Source organism: Agelaius phoeniceus, chromosome 19 (genome assembly GCF_051311805.1).
Source record: "Agelaius phoeniceus isolate bAgePho1 chromosome 19, bAgePho1.hap1, whole genome shotgun sequence".
Classification (NCBI taxonomy): domain Eukaryota; kingdom Metazoa; phylum Chordata; class Aves; order Passeriformes; family Icteridae; genus Agelaius; species Agelaius phoeniceus.
Genome location: NC_135283.1, coordinates 9,409,793 through 9,423,264, shown reverse-complemented (window position 1 = coordinate 9,423,264; position 13,472 = coordinate 9,409,793). Strand labels below are relative to the sequence as shown.

General features: G+C 41.7%; 1 protein-coding gene across 1 annotated transcript; it reads left to right on the top strand.

Moving 5' to 3' along the window:
* The first annotated feature begins 2,608 nt into the window (after window positions 1-2,608).
* On the top strand, window positions 2,609-13,189 carry UTP6 (UTP6 small subunit processome component). The gene is made up of 19 exons (XM_054645127.2): window positions 2,609-2,773; window positions 2,860-2,944; window positions 3,585-3,626; window positions 3,711-3,803; window positions 3,942-3,989; window positions 4,784-4,847; window positions 5,287-5,405; window positions 5,896-5,973; window positions 6,397-6,478; window positions 7,469-7,550; window positions 8,165-8,346; window positions 8,986-9,065; window positions 9,801-9,878; window positions 10,024-10,203; window positions 10,947-11,027; window positions 11,744-11,853; window positions 11,939-12,005; window positions 12,288-12,360; window positions 12,917-13,189. The coding sequence occupies exons 1-19, from the start codon at window positions 2,682-2,684 to the stop codon at window positions 13,072-13,074; spliced, it is 1,794 nt and encodes a 597-aa protein (XP_054501102.2). The 5' UTR covers window positions 2,609-2,681; the 3' UTR covers window positions 13,075-13,189.
* Window positions 13,190-13,472: the final 283 nt, after the last annotated feature.

The window sequence follows — 13,472 nt, the reverse complement described above, 5'->3', positions numbered from 1 at the left end:
CACAGTGATGGGTCCTGCAGAGTGGTTTGTGCTGTGCCTATGTGCTTCTATGGGATGATATTGTGGTGCTTTGACAAGTGCTAGCAAGAAATTTGATGCCCTCTGGGGCCTTGTTGGACACCCATTGTTATCAGTGTGTGGGGAACTCTCAGACCTGTTGGTAGATCTGTGCATGGGACTGAGTTCTCCTGGAGGGCACGTTCAAGGTGGAGGTTGCTGTGGCCCCTGAAGGTGCACACACTTCTCCATCACCTACATCAAAACAGTTATGGATGGTTTGGTGAGTTTCAAAGTTCCTGACCTACTTCAGGTGGCAGAACACTGGAGGTTGATCACAAAGCAGTATTTTCAGACTGACAGAACAATCAAACAAAGTTTCTGAAGACTCTCTTGTTTATGTTGGTGTCTCTCACCAAAATCAGTTACTGCTGATTTTCAGCCAAAGAAGAGCTGAATGGTTGAAGAGAGAGGAGAGCAAGAAGATAGAAATAGAATTTTCCAGAGGTTTTCAGGTAATGGCTGGCATTTCCCTTTTCAATTCATAACTCCTACACTGCATGTAGTGCTGTCATTTACATGTTGGGATCTACATGCACCATGACAGATTAGCTGTAAGTACAGAATGCTTTTTAGTATAAAATCATTCACTCAGATGCAAAAATACTCTAAAGAAGTGAAATAATCCACTAGTAATTCCAATCACACTTTTGCTCAGTAATTCAGTGTGCTAATGTTACTTTTCATGCCCAGTGCCATTTTCCTTTAGGGCTATTTTAGTAAAATCTGTGGACTTGCACAAGAATCAGCTTGAGCTGGTGCATCTCAAAATATCAAACCCAATATAATTAAGAAGTTACTGGTGATTATGAATAACACTCTTCCACCACCACTGAGGACTGCTGTGCTGCTTTACTGAAAACTGAACCCAGTGGGAGGTGAACTCACTCAGCTTTAGGTCCCAAGGGACTGAGGGCTTTGGCTCACCAGTGGGGATGGCTGTGCTGGGACAGCCGTGCCAATCCTCCTCCAGCTGTGGAGGACATTCAGTGTAGGGCAAGGGAGTCTCCAAGGAGGACAGTCTCCATCAGGAATTGCCCTTGTCCTTGTGGGGTGGGTGAGGGGTCCCTTGGCACGAGGCAGCTGCAATCCAGAGCTGCCTGGGCCACCAACTTCTGAATGCAGCACCAGTCTGTACTGCTTGGTCTTGTGACTGGATGGTGCCTCTCCATTTCCTGGTAGCTTTTCTGTTTGGGTACTTCTGGGAAAATCATGTCACTATTTCCTGTCAGAATGAAAAGTTGCTAAACATGTCCCACTAAGAATTAGTTTAGTTTTTTTCTAATTGGTCCCAAAATTGAAAAAAGACACCACAAATCCAAGGCGCAGCAGGTGAAAAAATTACTGCTGTTCTTGATAGATCTTATAAAGTGTTTAGTCTTACCTGTGTTTTTAACAAAAGTCGATTGCTCAGGTACTCACTCTGTACTTGGCAATACCTGTTAAAACCTTTGACTGTAATGGGAAAAATCACTCACTTTTTTTTTTTTGCTGTTATGTACTAATTGTATGCCAGAAGACCTCTTTCCCTTAGTCTGCTGCCTCTTCTTGTACTTGTTTTTTCAGAGACAAACACCTGCCTTTTCCCTCAGGAGGGAGTTATGGCTGTGACAGGGTAGGTTTGGAGGTGGGCTGGTTCTGTGGCTGACCAGCTCAGTGACAGCAGTGACAAGTCAAAGTCAAGCAGCAGATACTGCTGTGGATAATATGCATTTAAGCAATTTTCACAATAAATTATCTCCCATCTCAATTTATATTTTCTGGAACATCCCTAATTTCAGAAACAAAAATTTACTGTTGCCTGGTTTTATTGTTAATTTTCTCAGACTCATAGACCCATGGAATGTTCTGGGTTGGAAGGGGCCTTAAAGATCATCTAGTTCTAACAATCTGCCATGGGCAGGGACACCGTCCACTACGCCCTGTCTAACCTGACCTTGAACACCTCCAGGAATGGGGAATCCACATGTTCTCTGGGCAACCTGTGCCAGTACCTCACCACCCTCACAGTAGATGATTTTTTCTTAAAGATTTGGAAAGTGGAAAGAATGAAGGTGCCATGTGAGAGACAAAGAGCCTTTTTTCCTGGAGGAATCCCACCAAGAAGCAAAGTGCTGGAGCAGTTCCAGGCTGATGTCCCACCACCGAGCCTGCCCAATGCCATCGTGTTTAGCTGCACGGCTGATGCCAAGAGGATGAGGCCACACTCTTTTCGGTGGTGTCCAGTGACAGGACGAGGAGCAACGGCCATAAACTAAAACACAAGAAGTTCTAGCTCAACACGAGGAAGAATTTCTTTCCGTGAAGTGTGGCAGGGCACTGGAGATAGCTGCCCAGGGAGACCGTGGGGTCTCTCTCCCTCTCTGGAGACATTCCAAAGCCACCTGCATGTCCCGTGCTGCAGGTGACGCTGCCTGGGCAGGGAGGTCGGGCTGGGCGATCCTCAGAGGTCCCTTCCAACCCGACCGAGTCCGCGGAGGCTCTGCGGTCCTGGCCCCGCCAGCCGGGCAGGGGGCGGCAGAGGGCGCAGCGGCCGCGGAAGCGGCGCGGACAGCGGGCGGAAGCCGCGCCGGGCTGGGCCGGGCTGTGCCGAGCCGGGCCGGACACACCGGAGCCCCGCGGCCATGGCAGAGCGCATCGAGCAGCGGCTGGAGGATCGCATCCCGGAGCTCGAGCAGCTGGAGCGGGTCGGGCTCTTCACGCACAAAGAGATCCGGTGAGCGGGGCCGGGGCCCGGGCGGGCGGGTGAGCGCACGTGGTGCGGCCGGGAGCGCTCCGGGCGCTGATCTCCCGTTCCCGCAGGGCTGTCCTGAGGAAAGCCTCGGCTCTGGAGTACAAAATCCAGCGGAGAGCGCTGCGGAAGGAGGATTTCATTAATTACATCCAGGTAGGCGAGCGGCAGAGCGGGGCAGACCCAGCTCAGTTAGACCCGGGTTTTGTAGTGACTCACGTTGGAAAAAGGGCAGAAAACGGAGAACCTGTCCTCAGCTGGTCCCTGGTGCTCCCCTGTGAGCGGCTGTTGGCACCAGGGTATGAAGCGTAGCCAGGAGTTGGTGCCCGAGTTTGGGGTCAGCCTTCTCTAGTGTTGTGACCTTTTCCTGTAGTTTCTTGTCTCTCCAGGGATGTAGAGCCCCCGGTCCCCTGATGTGCTGTGTAAAGGGGGAATGTGTTCCCTGATGTGTGTAGTAAGGGGAATTAGTAAGTTCAGTAATAGGAAAGGGTTCCTGAAAGGGTGGTCGGGCACTGAACAGGCTGCACAGGGACTGGTCATGGCCTGGAGCCTGACAGAGCTCAGGGAGTGTTTGGGAAACGCTTTAAGGCACAAGGTGGGATTGTTAGGCTGCCCTGTGCAGGATTAGAAGTCTTAGAAATGTAGTGATTCAGCCAAAAATTACTGCTTATGTTTTCCTGAATGTAATGTTCATTGTCCACCTGATCATCTATAACAAACTTGATATAGTTTTTTCTTGCCTTGCTGTTATGTGCCTCCACATTTGCTGTTAAATGTTTTTTTCTTCCTATTCTAGTACGAAGTTAATCTGCTGGAACTGATCAAGAAAAGAAGAGCAGTAAGTTTGTGAGCTGTTAAAGAATGCAAAATACTTTATGCCAAATCTTCTATTGCAATGTAATCAGTATTTTTTTCCTCCTAGCGCATTGGATATTCGTTTAAGAAGGATGAAATTGAGCACTCTATTCTGCATAGAGTTCACAGCCTGTTCAACCGAGCTACAGGGAAATGGAAAGTAAGTTTATTTGTACTGAGATTTGGAATTCTTTTTTTTTCTGTATGCCAGGTCATTGTAGCAAGGGTGTGTTGTTGGTCAGTGTACAAGTGATTTTGTACATTGTGAGGTTGATTCTCTTCTTTTGATTTCCAACAGGATGATGTCCAGCTCTGGCTTTCCCATGTTGCATTTTGCAAGCAGTGGGTGAGTTTTCAAATCCTGATCTTACCCAGGTTGAGACTGGTGCTTATTCATGTATCTGAAACTTGATTTAAAGATAGGGGTACAAACTTTACTACTACATGCTGTAATACTGAAATAATTTTTATAGTATTGTTGGAGCTGCTTGGGATTTTCACTGATGTATGTAAGTGTAGAGTTTGTCTGACAGTGAATTGGTATGACATTTGATGCTTGCAAGGGCAAAGGTGAGGCTGACTGCATTAAATCTGGAATACCAGTTGGTTTGTGAGAACCATAATATTGGTTATACCTTCTCTGGAGGGAGTGATTCACTTGTCTGTGAATTGTGATTTTGTTCCAAATATCTATTGTGGTGACTGCTGAAAAGCCTAATTCTCTCACTTCTGTACTTGATAAACTTATCTGTGCAAGGCTTCACATTATTACCAGCATTCTAGTGTTGTCATTTCTGCACTGAAGAAGGTGACTTTTCATGGTGGTGAAGGTGGCCAAAGGAAAACAGAATCTCTCTCTCAGAGCAGGGCAGTGAAACCATAGGTTTGGGACTTGGGCAACATTTGTGTTGGCTGTGTGGTTCAGAAATTTGAGTAAGCCATGCTCCTCCAATGTGGTGACACTTAAATGCTGGTCACTAGTGAGTAAATATGAGAAGCTTTCTGCTGTAGGTAAAGTAGCAGAGAAGCATCTTTTTCTGAGCAATTGTACTACAGCTTGTGACCTTTCCTACTGAAACTCTGGTGCTGGGGGTTCAGTTCAGTGCCAGAGGGGGTGAAACAAAACTGCTTCTTTTACAGAATGCAAAACATCAGCTCAGTAAGGTGTTTTCTACCATGTTGGCCATTCATTCCAATAAACCAGGTAAATAACACAATGGTGAGTGCTGCATAAATGCCTCAGCATAGATTGTCTGGTGTTGGTTTAAGTTCTTGTAGATCTCAGTTCAAGCTGTTGGGCTAAAGTTCCTACTCTGTGTTCTTTGCCTTGCTGCTGCTGCTGCTGCTGCAGAGAAGGGCTCTCACAGGCTTGTGCTGAGCAGTCATAAAGAGATGTGAAGAAGGTCAGAATGACCAATTCCCAGGTGGACTGGGGACTCAGGAGATGTAGAAGCAAGAGATGTCAATTGCTCATGACAGCCTTTTGGCTTTTGAAGGCATCATTAGATCTGTAGCTAAACCAGATTAAACTTCCTGGATCTGCCTGTCTGCTTTACAGTTTTACGTGGGAGATAATCAGTCTTATTCTGGGGCTGAGCTCATGTTGAGAGGTTAAATAACTTTATTTGTGTCACCTGTTGCAGCACTGTGGATTATGGCAGCAAAGTGGGAAATGGAGACACGACTGTCATCAGAAAGTGCCAGGCACTTGTTCCTTCGTGCTCTGCGCTTCCATCCTGAGTGCCCCAAACTTTATCAAGAAGTGAGTTCCTGTTTTTCTTCTATGATCACCTACTTGTTCAATCAGAGCAAGTCAATTCAGCATGTTTCCCAAATCTCTCTGGGACAGCTGGAAAAAATTGTTTTTCCATCAGCAGGAAATGTCAAAAATATTAAAAAAACCAACCCTGAAATTCCTTTCTAAGGTACTGTTAAGCTCTGCTAAGGTGTAGTTGTCAGGCTCAGTCTGGCATCCCCAGTCTTTGTTAAGGAACTTGGTTTTCTTTGGGGGCAAGTTGAGGTTTAAAGAAGGATAAAAAAGAATCATTGCTACCTGTTGGAAATTTCTGGGCAAATACACAGGGCAGATAGTGGTGGGTGCACAAACCTTCAAAAACCAAGGCTCTGGGACATGTGTGGGATGTGTCAAAGTCCTGATTTGTATCTCCTCAGAGCTTGTTTTACCCTGTTTGTGGACTTAGATTTTTATGATTTATCCCCAGAGTAATTTCATTTTGCTGTCACTCTTTCAGTATTTCAGAATGGAGCTTATGCATGCTGAAAAACAGAGGAAGGAAAAGAAGGAATTTGAACAAGCAAAGATGGACCTGGTAGGTCAGCTAAACTTACTTAAGAGATATTGTCTGCTTGTGTATTACATGTTGAAATTCACTGGTTTGGATTAATGGTTTATTTGGCAATGGCTTAGAGAAAGTTTTTGTCCATGTCCTGCACCTGTGTGGAGCTTTTCAAGTATTTGCTGATGCTCAGCTCCAATACTTCATACGTTTATTTTTTCTTTGCATTTGTAGAATCTTTTATTGCATTCCCTAGTCTGAAAATTAACAGTAATTTCTGGAAAGTAATAGTCAAACTTCCTGCCTCATTTCTTTATAGTTGATTTGTACAAATTACATAAAAATAAACTTGCATGAAGAAAAACCTTAATATCTTCTGATTTTTCTTTCTCTGTTAGCAAAAATGTTAGCTGAGAAAGGACAATAATTTCTTCAATGATATGCTTGATATTTCAGGGGGAATTCAATTACTCTGAAGAAATTCTTAATGGGGAGATGGCTCGCATAGTCTACAGGGATGCTTCTCAGAAAATTAAAGGTGAATGAACATTTCTTGTACTTATTCATTAAGAAAATGGTAACCTTTAACCCAGTTCTGCAGTAGGCAATGCTGATAGACTTGGCTTCGATGAGATTCTTTTTTTCAAATACACCATTTTTTCAGTAGAACCTATTAAATGCCAGGTATAAATTAATGGCAGTTCTGATTGCATGTCTTTGTCTTTCCTGCAGGCTGACATCTCTTCCAGCACAGCAGCTTTCAGGCTGAAGAGGCCTAGTGCTGGGTTACAGCCTCAAACTTGATTGTTTAAAAAAAGAAAACTGAAGGGCAATTCAGAGTTACACACTTTTTTTTTACTCTGCTGAACATTAGATCACAACTAATCAGCTACCATGAGTGGCAAAAAAGTAAGAATTCAGACTAATAATAAACCAGGCTAAATTTGAAATTTAGCAGGCTTGGTAAAATAAGCCATTTTATTGAGAGAATTGGGTAAAATAACTGCAAACTAGTAGCAGATATCTTTGCTCATGATAGATGGGGATATTTTGGAAGACTGGGCAAAATACAATAACAAACATTGAAAATCAGTGGAGAAAAAGGACATTAGAGGAAATTTCAGAAAGAGTTGGTTTAATTTAATTTTCTGTAGAAATACTGGAAAAAATAGGCATATAAATGATTTGTAAGCACCTAAAAATAGTAAGGTGAGTAATGGCTGGTGGGCATTCACAATGATCTGATTATGTCCAGTCATGTCACTTGGCATTTTCAAAGGTAAGTTGTGGAGATACAAGATGGACACAATTCATGGACATCTATTTTGTGCAGCTTTGGAGAGATCTGTCCTGAGTGTGGAGCATTTAGGGTTTTCATGGCAGGGTCAAGTGAGGGAGTAGAGGAGGTGCTGATTAAATTTGCACGTGGAACCAAGCTACAGAAATGCAAAGTGCAATTGATGTAATATCTTGAGGAATTCTTCAGCAAATACTCCACTTGATAGTTTTATCTTTTCTTGAAATGTAGGTGTTGAGTTCCAGCTGGCTGTGCTCTCTATTGCAAAGCTCTTTGATTTTACCCAAGATTTGCAAAAAGAAATCCTTGAAAGGTGAGTTGTGGCTTTGTGTTGTATTTTTATTTTAATTTGGTTTGGTTTTTTAGAAACACATTCTCATAAGTTATAACTCTAACTTATAGTGCATTGACTGGAGTTCCAGAAGTAAAAGCTGTTCCTCTAGGGAGAAAGTGTTATGGCTTATGTGAAGTCCTTTAAGAAAAACAAAAGCATGATCTTTAGAAGGGGATATCTAATTTCAGAAAGGGCTTTAAAAGGCTGCTAGGAAAATTTAGGTAATATACAGTTGTCATTGAATAATTAGTGCACTCAGTTTCTGTAAATTCATTACAGGAACTGTGGATTTTCCTACTGTACTTTGGTGGGGTTTTTGCATCTTTTGTTTCTCTGGTTGTTCCTCTCAAAAGAAAGATCTCTCTTGACAGCTCCCTGTCTATTGCATGTTATTTATGAAGAATATCCATATTAAATAATATTTTTAAAAGCCGATATTTTGTCATTCTCTTGTGGAAGGGAAAAATATTTTTCTTCTGGCGTTTGGTTACTTAGCAATTAACTACATTTCTATAGCAATATAAGAACCCTCCTAAGCATACCTGCAGGTAAGGACTGGTGGCTGTGGGCCGTTACAAGCACGTTGTGTTCAGTTTGCAGGCCAGGTACGCTGGTGATCCCCTGACATGGGACTACATGGCCCGCCGGGAGCTGGAGCTGGGCTCCCTGCAGCCCACAGACAACTCCACCAAGCAGAAGAAGGTCTCAGAAATGGCCCAGAGAGAAGAACGGTGCTGTGCAGTCTTTGATGAAGCTGTGGGAGCAGTCCCAACAGGTGAAATGTTCTGCCTGCATTTTAACATTTCCTTCTGGTACTTGAGCAGCCTGTAAAAGCCTTGAAGGTGATGGCAGGCTCTACCATACCTAAGAGAAGGCAAGCAGTTCTTCGATGCTTGGGATCTATTTTATGTATTATTTGGGTTATTTTCCAATGTATTTATGCTCTTGGAGGAGCTGCTTAACTGAAAATGTGTCTGCTGCTGGTCAGCTGTGAGTAAGAAATGGTTTTGAGTTGCCAGGGGAGTGGATATCCAGCTTCAGCCTCTGGTGTTGTACATGTGAAGGAGGTTGTCAAGGGACTGTTTGTGGAGTGGTCTTAAACTTGCTGCTGTACAGCCTTTAAAGCCATAGAATAGCTGGGTTGGAAGGGATCTTTAAAAGTCTCAGTTGAACTAAGAGCTTGATGCTCTTTACCAAGAGTTACTGCCTGCAGCTTGGATTGGGGAGTAATTTTAAAGTGTAATGTTACAAATCTAGGGCTTCTCTTTATTTTAAAATACAACATTTTAAAATAAAGTTGGCATTAACACTTTGTATCACATTTTGTATCTTTATATTTCTTAAAGACAAATATTTGTTGTTATTCTTGTGATTCTGTGAAGTGTGATATTATATTATGCCTTTGCTTCTTCAGAGGACATGTGGAAATGCTACATCACTTTTTGCTTAGAGAGGTACAACAGAAAAACCAACAGTAAAGAATTAAAGCAAAAGGTAAAGTTTATTAGGAATTAATTCTAACAAATCATCCCTATTTTTATTGACTTTTGTAATAGCTCAGACAAGAAGCAAATGTATTTTGACGTTTTATCAAAAATACTTACCTGTGGCTATCATTAAAAATTACCTGATCTCCATCTGGGGGAATCACTTTTACTGCCAGGCTTACAGATGGCCTGCCTGGACATGATTAACCTGGACCTGATTAATCAGCCTTGTCAGTAAAGTACAATGACCTCTTTGGATAAAAGCTAAGACTGCAGACTTGTTAATTAAGGAATTGTGAAATTATATGGGTTGAAGGGGATCCTAAAAATTCACTGACAGGTCCTTCAAACCTCTGCTTGCTCAAAGAAGAGGATGAATTAAAATGACTCTTGCAAATAAGTCTGAGCAAAGTTTGGTGCTGGAACATGGGTAATTTAATTATGCATCTCTGCTTAGGTATGACTCAGTGAATTAATTAATTCTCCTGTGTAACTTGGTTCCCTAGTATTACACTAAAAGAACACTGCAATGTTGTTCTTTGCTCCTTAAAGAAGAGAAGTAAATGCTCAGATTTCTACTTTGTCTTGGAATGTTTGCAGGTACCTAGAGCATTAGACACGTAATGTGTAATTAGATTTTCATTGACATGATACACAATCCAGTGGGCTTCTTGGAATGCTGGAATCTTGTATATATAGGAATAATGCTTATTTTCTTTTTATTCTTCTCTGTTGGTTCTAGAGGCTGGAGAGGACACTGAGTGTGTTCAGCAAAGCCCATGAGTCCAATTTGCTGTCAGAAGCTCTCTACAAGCAGTGGGTAAGAACTGACACAGAAGAAACAGATCCTGAAGCTTTCCTGCATTATTTGTGTGCCTGCCTTTGCCATTTTGAGTTGACACAAAGATGAACTATATTGGTTCAAAGCCCTGCTTTTTAACAAAGCTGTATCTGCTGGGTTTTAGCTGCAGCTCTTACTGGACTCCAGCCTCTCTGAGAAGGCTGTGGAGGTGGCAGAAGCTGCAACCAGGCACTTCAGCCAGTCCGTGGAAACGTGGCAGATGAGGCTGCGAGTGCTGATCCAGCTGAAGAGGGATGATGTGACCCAGTGTTTTGAAGAAGCCATTAAACATGTGAAATCTAAGGTCTGTGCTGGTTTAATGGACTTGCATGCATTAATCTTGGGCCAGAAACCCCTGATGATTGGTTGTTTTGTGTTTTTTTTCTTTTTCTCCTTTTTTTTTTTTTTATGTTTGTTGTTGCTTTTGTTTTGTTTTCAAGGCTTTTAAAGTCCCTAACCATTTTTAAGGTCAGAAGTAAGAACTGACGTTTCACATGCGAATTACATTCCCAAGTATTAGGGAATTGTTAATTCGCTTAAAATTCACATGTTTAAAATCTGAATGCTTACAGTTGACATTTTACATATTGTCCTAGCAGTGAGCTGGTGTTTGTGTCTTAATGGAAAAATGTGTTTCCCTTTCTTCACTGTCTGATACACCTGTGTGGTATTTCAGGACTTGACTTAGCTGTGTGCTCTCCTGCTCTGTTCCATTTCAAACCCTGAGCACAATGATTGAGGGAACAGAAAGGTTTCTTTCCTTTTTGTTCTTGGAAGTCACCTCTGTGTACTGCAGTGCTCAGTGGTGCAGAACTTGGTTCTCGTCCCTGGCAACACAGCTGTCCAGCTAAGGATGATTTATCCTGTAAGTGAGGAGGGAAATGAGAAGTGATTTCAGTGTGCAGTTCAAAGATGTCTTTCCAAGAGCTGTGTCCAAAGGGTATTTTTTATAGCAGGTAATACAGAACCTGATGGCTGTGTTGCTGTCTGTTTCTGTAAATAAGAGTCACTGTATTTCAGCCATTTGATTATTTACTGACCTTTTAGGGCACTTTGCCATTGTGGACCCTCTGGGTGGAATGGAGTGAGGGCACAAACAGCAAGGAGGACACACAAGCTCTCTACCAGGTACTTGGCTAATCAAAATCTACTTTTATGTCTGTGTCAATAAAATGGAACAATGTGTGTGGATGGAACATGCAACAAATGCTTTATACTGAAGTTCCTTCATGGATGTGTAGATATCAAAGAATTTCAAGCCAAACTATGTGCATTAAAAAAACCAGTCAGAGATAGATTTATAGGCACAAATGTCATTCCCATATTCTGAGGCATATGGATGTTTGTAAGCACAACTAATGATGGACTCCTACTTTGTGGTCTAGAATATTTGCTCTGTTTTCAGAGCTTATCTGAGCATGGAAAAGAGAATTTTTTAATTTGTGTGAAAACACCAGTCTTGTTACAGAAAAGTCAAGATCAGAATGAGGACTTTATTCTCACTATGGATTTCCTCAGTAGTGTCAGGCAAAACATTTTCTCTTTGCCTGTTGGGTTGTGGTTTTTTCCTCTCCAATTTGGCACATAAAACAGGTATTTCAGGTGGGAGCTTGAATTCAGCTGTTCGTAGAGTATTGTGAAAGCCTCTGCATGAAGGGGTTTAAGGAAATGCCAGTTCCAGCTCTATAGAATACTGGAGGAGAAATGTGTTGTAGACTTAGGAGATCTCCTTTGTGTCAGATGCCTAGCTAGGGAGAATCACTAATTGAGCCATTTAATTGTAAGCTATATGATAGGTTTATTTTTTGTTTATTTTGTTGGTTTTTTTCCTTTTAAACTTGCAGAGATCCTTACATGCCACAACACCTGCTGAATCTGTGACTATGAAGGAAATGTATCTTGACTGGACGTACAGAAGTAGTGGTTATAAGAAAGCTAAAAGACTCTTTACCAGGTAGGAAAAAAAATACCTTCAAACCTGGTTATTCTAGGGTATATGTTAAAAGTCCTTAAGTCTAAAGTCACTTATTTTATTTCAGCCTGTGTGAAAATCGTCCATTTTCACTTGACTTCTTCAGGAAGATGATCCAAATAGAAAAGGAGCAAGTAAGTTGTTGACTATCCAATTAATGTTTTGTATTTGTAAAATACAGTTCTAACTTGGGATTTAAATAGGAAGCAGAGTAGTGGTGTTAGTCTGTGATCAGTTCATGTTTGTCCTCTGCAGCTGATTCACTGGATGTGATACAAACCCAAGTTCCATGGTAACTAATCTTCAGCAGTGTGTGTGTGTAATTGCCATGACTCTCTTTCTTTGTCAGAATCTACTCATGCTGCAGATTCACTTCTGTACAAAATAAGTGGCCTTTTAATACCTTCCTTTTTTAGGAATCCTGCAAAATGCTTTATCTGAGAGAATACTATGAACGTGCCTTGAGGGAGTTTGGTTCAACAAATACTGGTAAGGGGGATTCTGGTTTTTATTATTTATTCATTCATTCATTCACTGCTGCCTCTTTTATTTCCATCCATTTTAAAAGGTATCTGTTTGTTCTGCCCTTGTGCTTGCTGTCATGCAGAGTGGAGCTTATTTCTTCTGTGCCATTAAGAGCAGGACATTGCAGGGACCCTCCATGTCAGCCCAGGGTCATTGGCACTGGGATGGCTTCAGCACAATTAGGAGCAAATCACTGGCTGGCATAAGAGATGTGGATCATTTTAATTTGGATTTATGAACAGTATGGAGCTGTATATTTATAATCAAGATTTCTGCAATATTTATTTGAAGAAAGTACACAGCTCAATTATTTTTGTGTTATTTCTAGACGTTACTCTTTCAGCTGGGAATAGAACCCAGGGTGCTCCTCGAGGTGCAAAGGAGATTTTAGTTTCACAAAGTAAACCCTTCTGCATTAATATTAAAGACACTTAGAAAAAGAGTTTCTAGTTAGGCTTGCTATGTTTGTTAAGTAATATCTAGTTGTAATCTAACCAGAACTTTCATTTTTCTTTTAAAGACCTTTGGCTGGATTATATCAAGGAGGAACTAAGTCATCCCCAAGGCAAACCAGAAAACTGTGGGAGCATTCACTGGCGAGCTATGAAGATGCTGCAGGGAGACCTGGTGGAAGATTTTGTTTCTAAATACACTTTATTGCAAACTGGACATTTATGAAAAACTATACATAGTTATAACATGACCGTGCATTTTTAAACTTCTTTGTACAAAGGTAAATATGTTCCTGGACTTTATTAAAGTTTACCTTTACATTTGATATGACAAAAAAGAATCATCTTCTCTGTGGCAGTCATTTCTCATGTTGATTCTGCCAGGGGCAGATTCAAGTGCACAGTCAGAGGAAGCAAAACTCTGAGGGTATTTTCATCAAAACTTCTGAGAGCAAACTCTTGATCCTGCTTAAACATTCAGATAGTTCTAGTGCATCAGTTTTTACACTCTGGAAAGCTAATATTACAGCCCCTAAATGCAAAGAATCCAAACCAAACCCAGTGGAAACTACACCTGTAGGTAATCTTTTTATCTTATGAAGTTGAATCATGAAAAGTGAAACA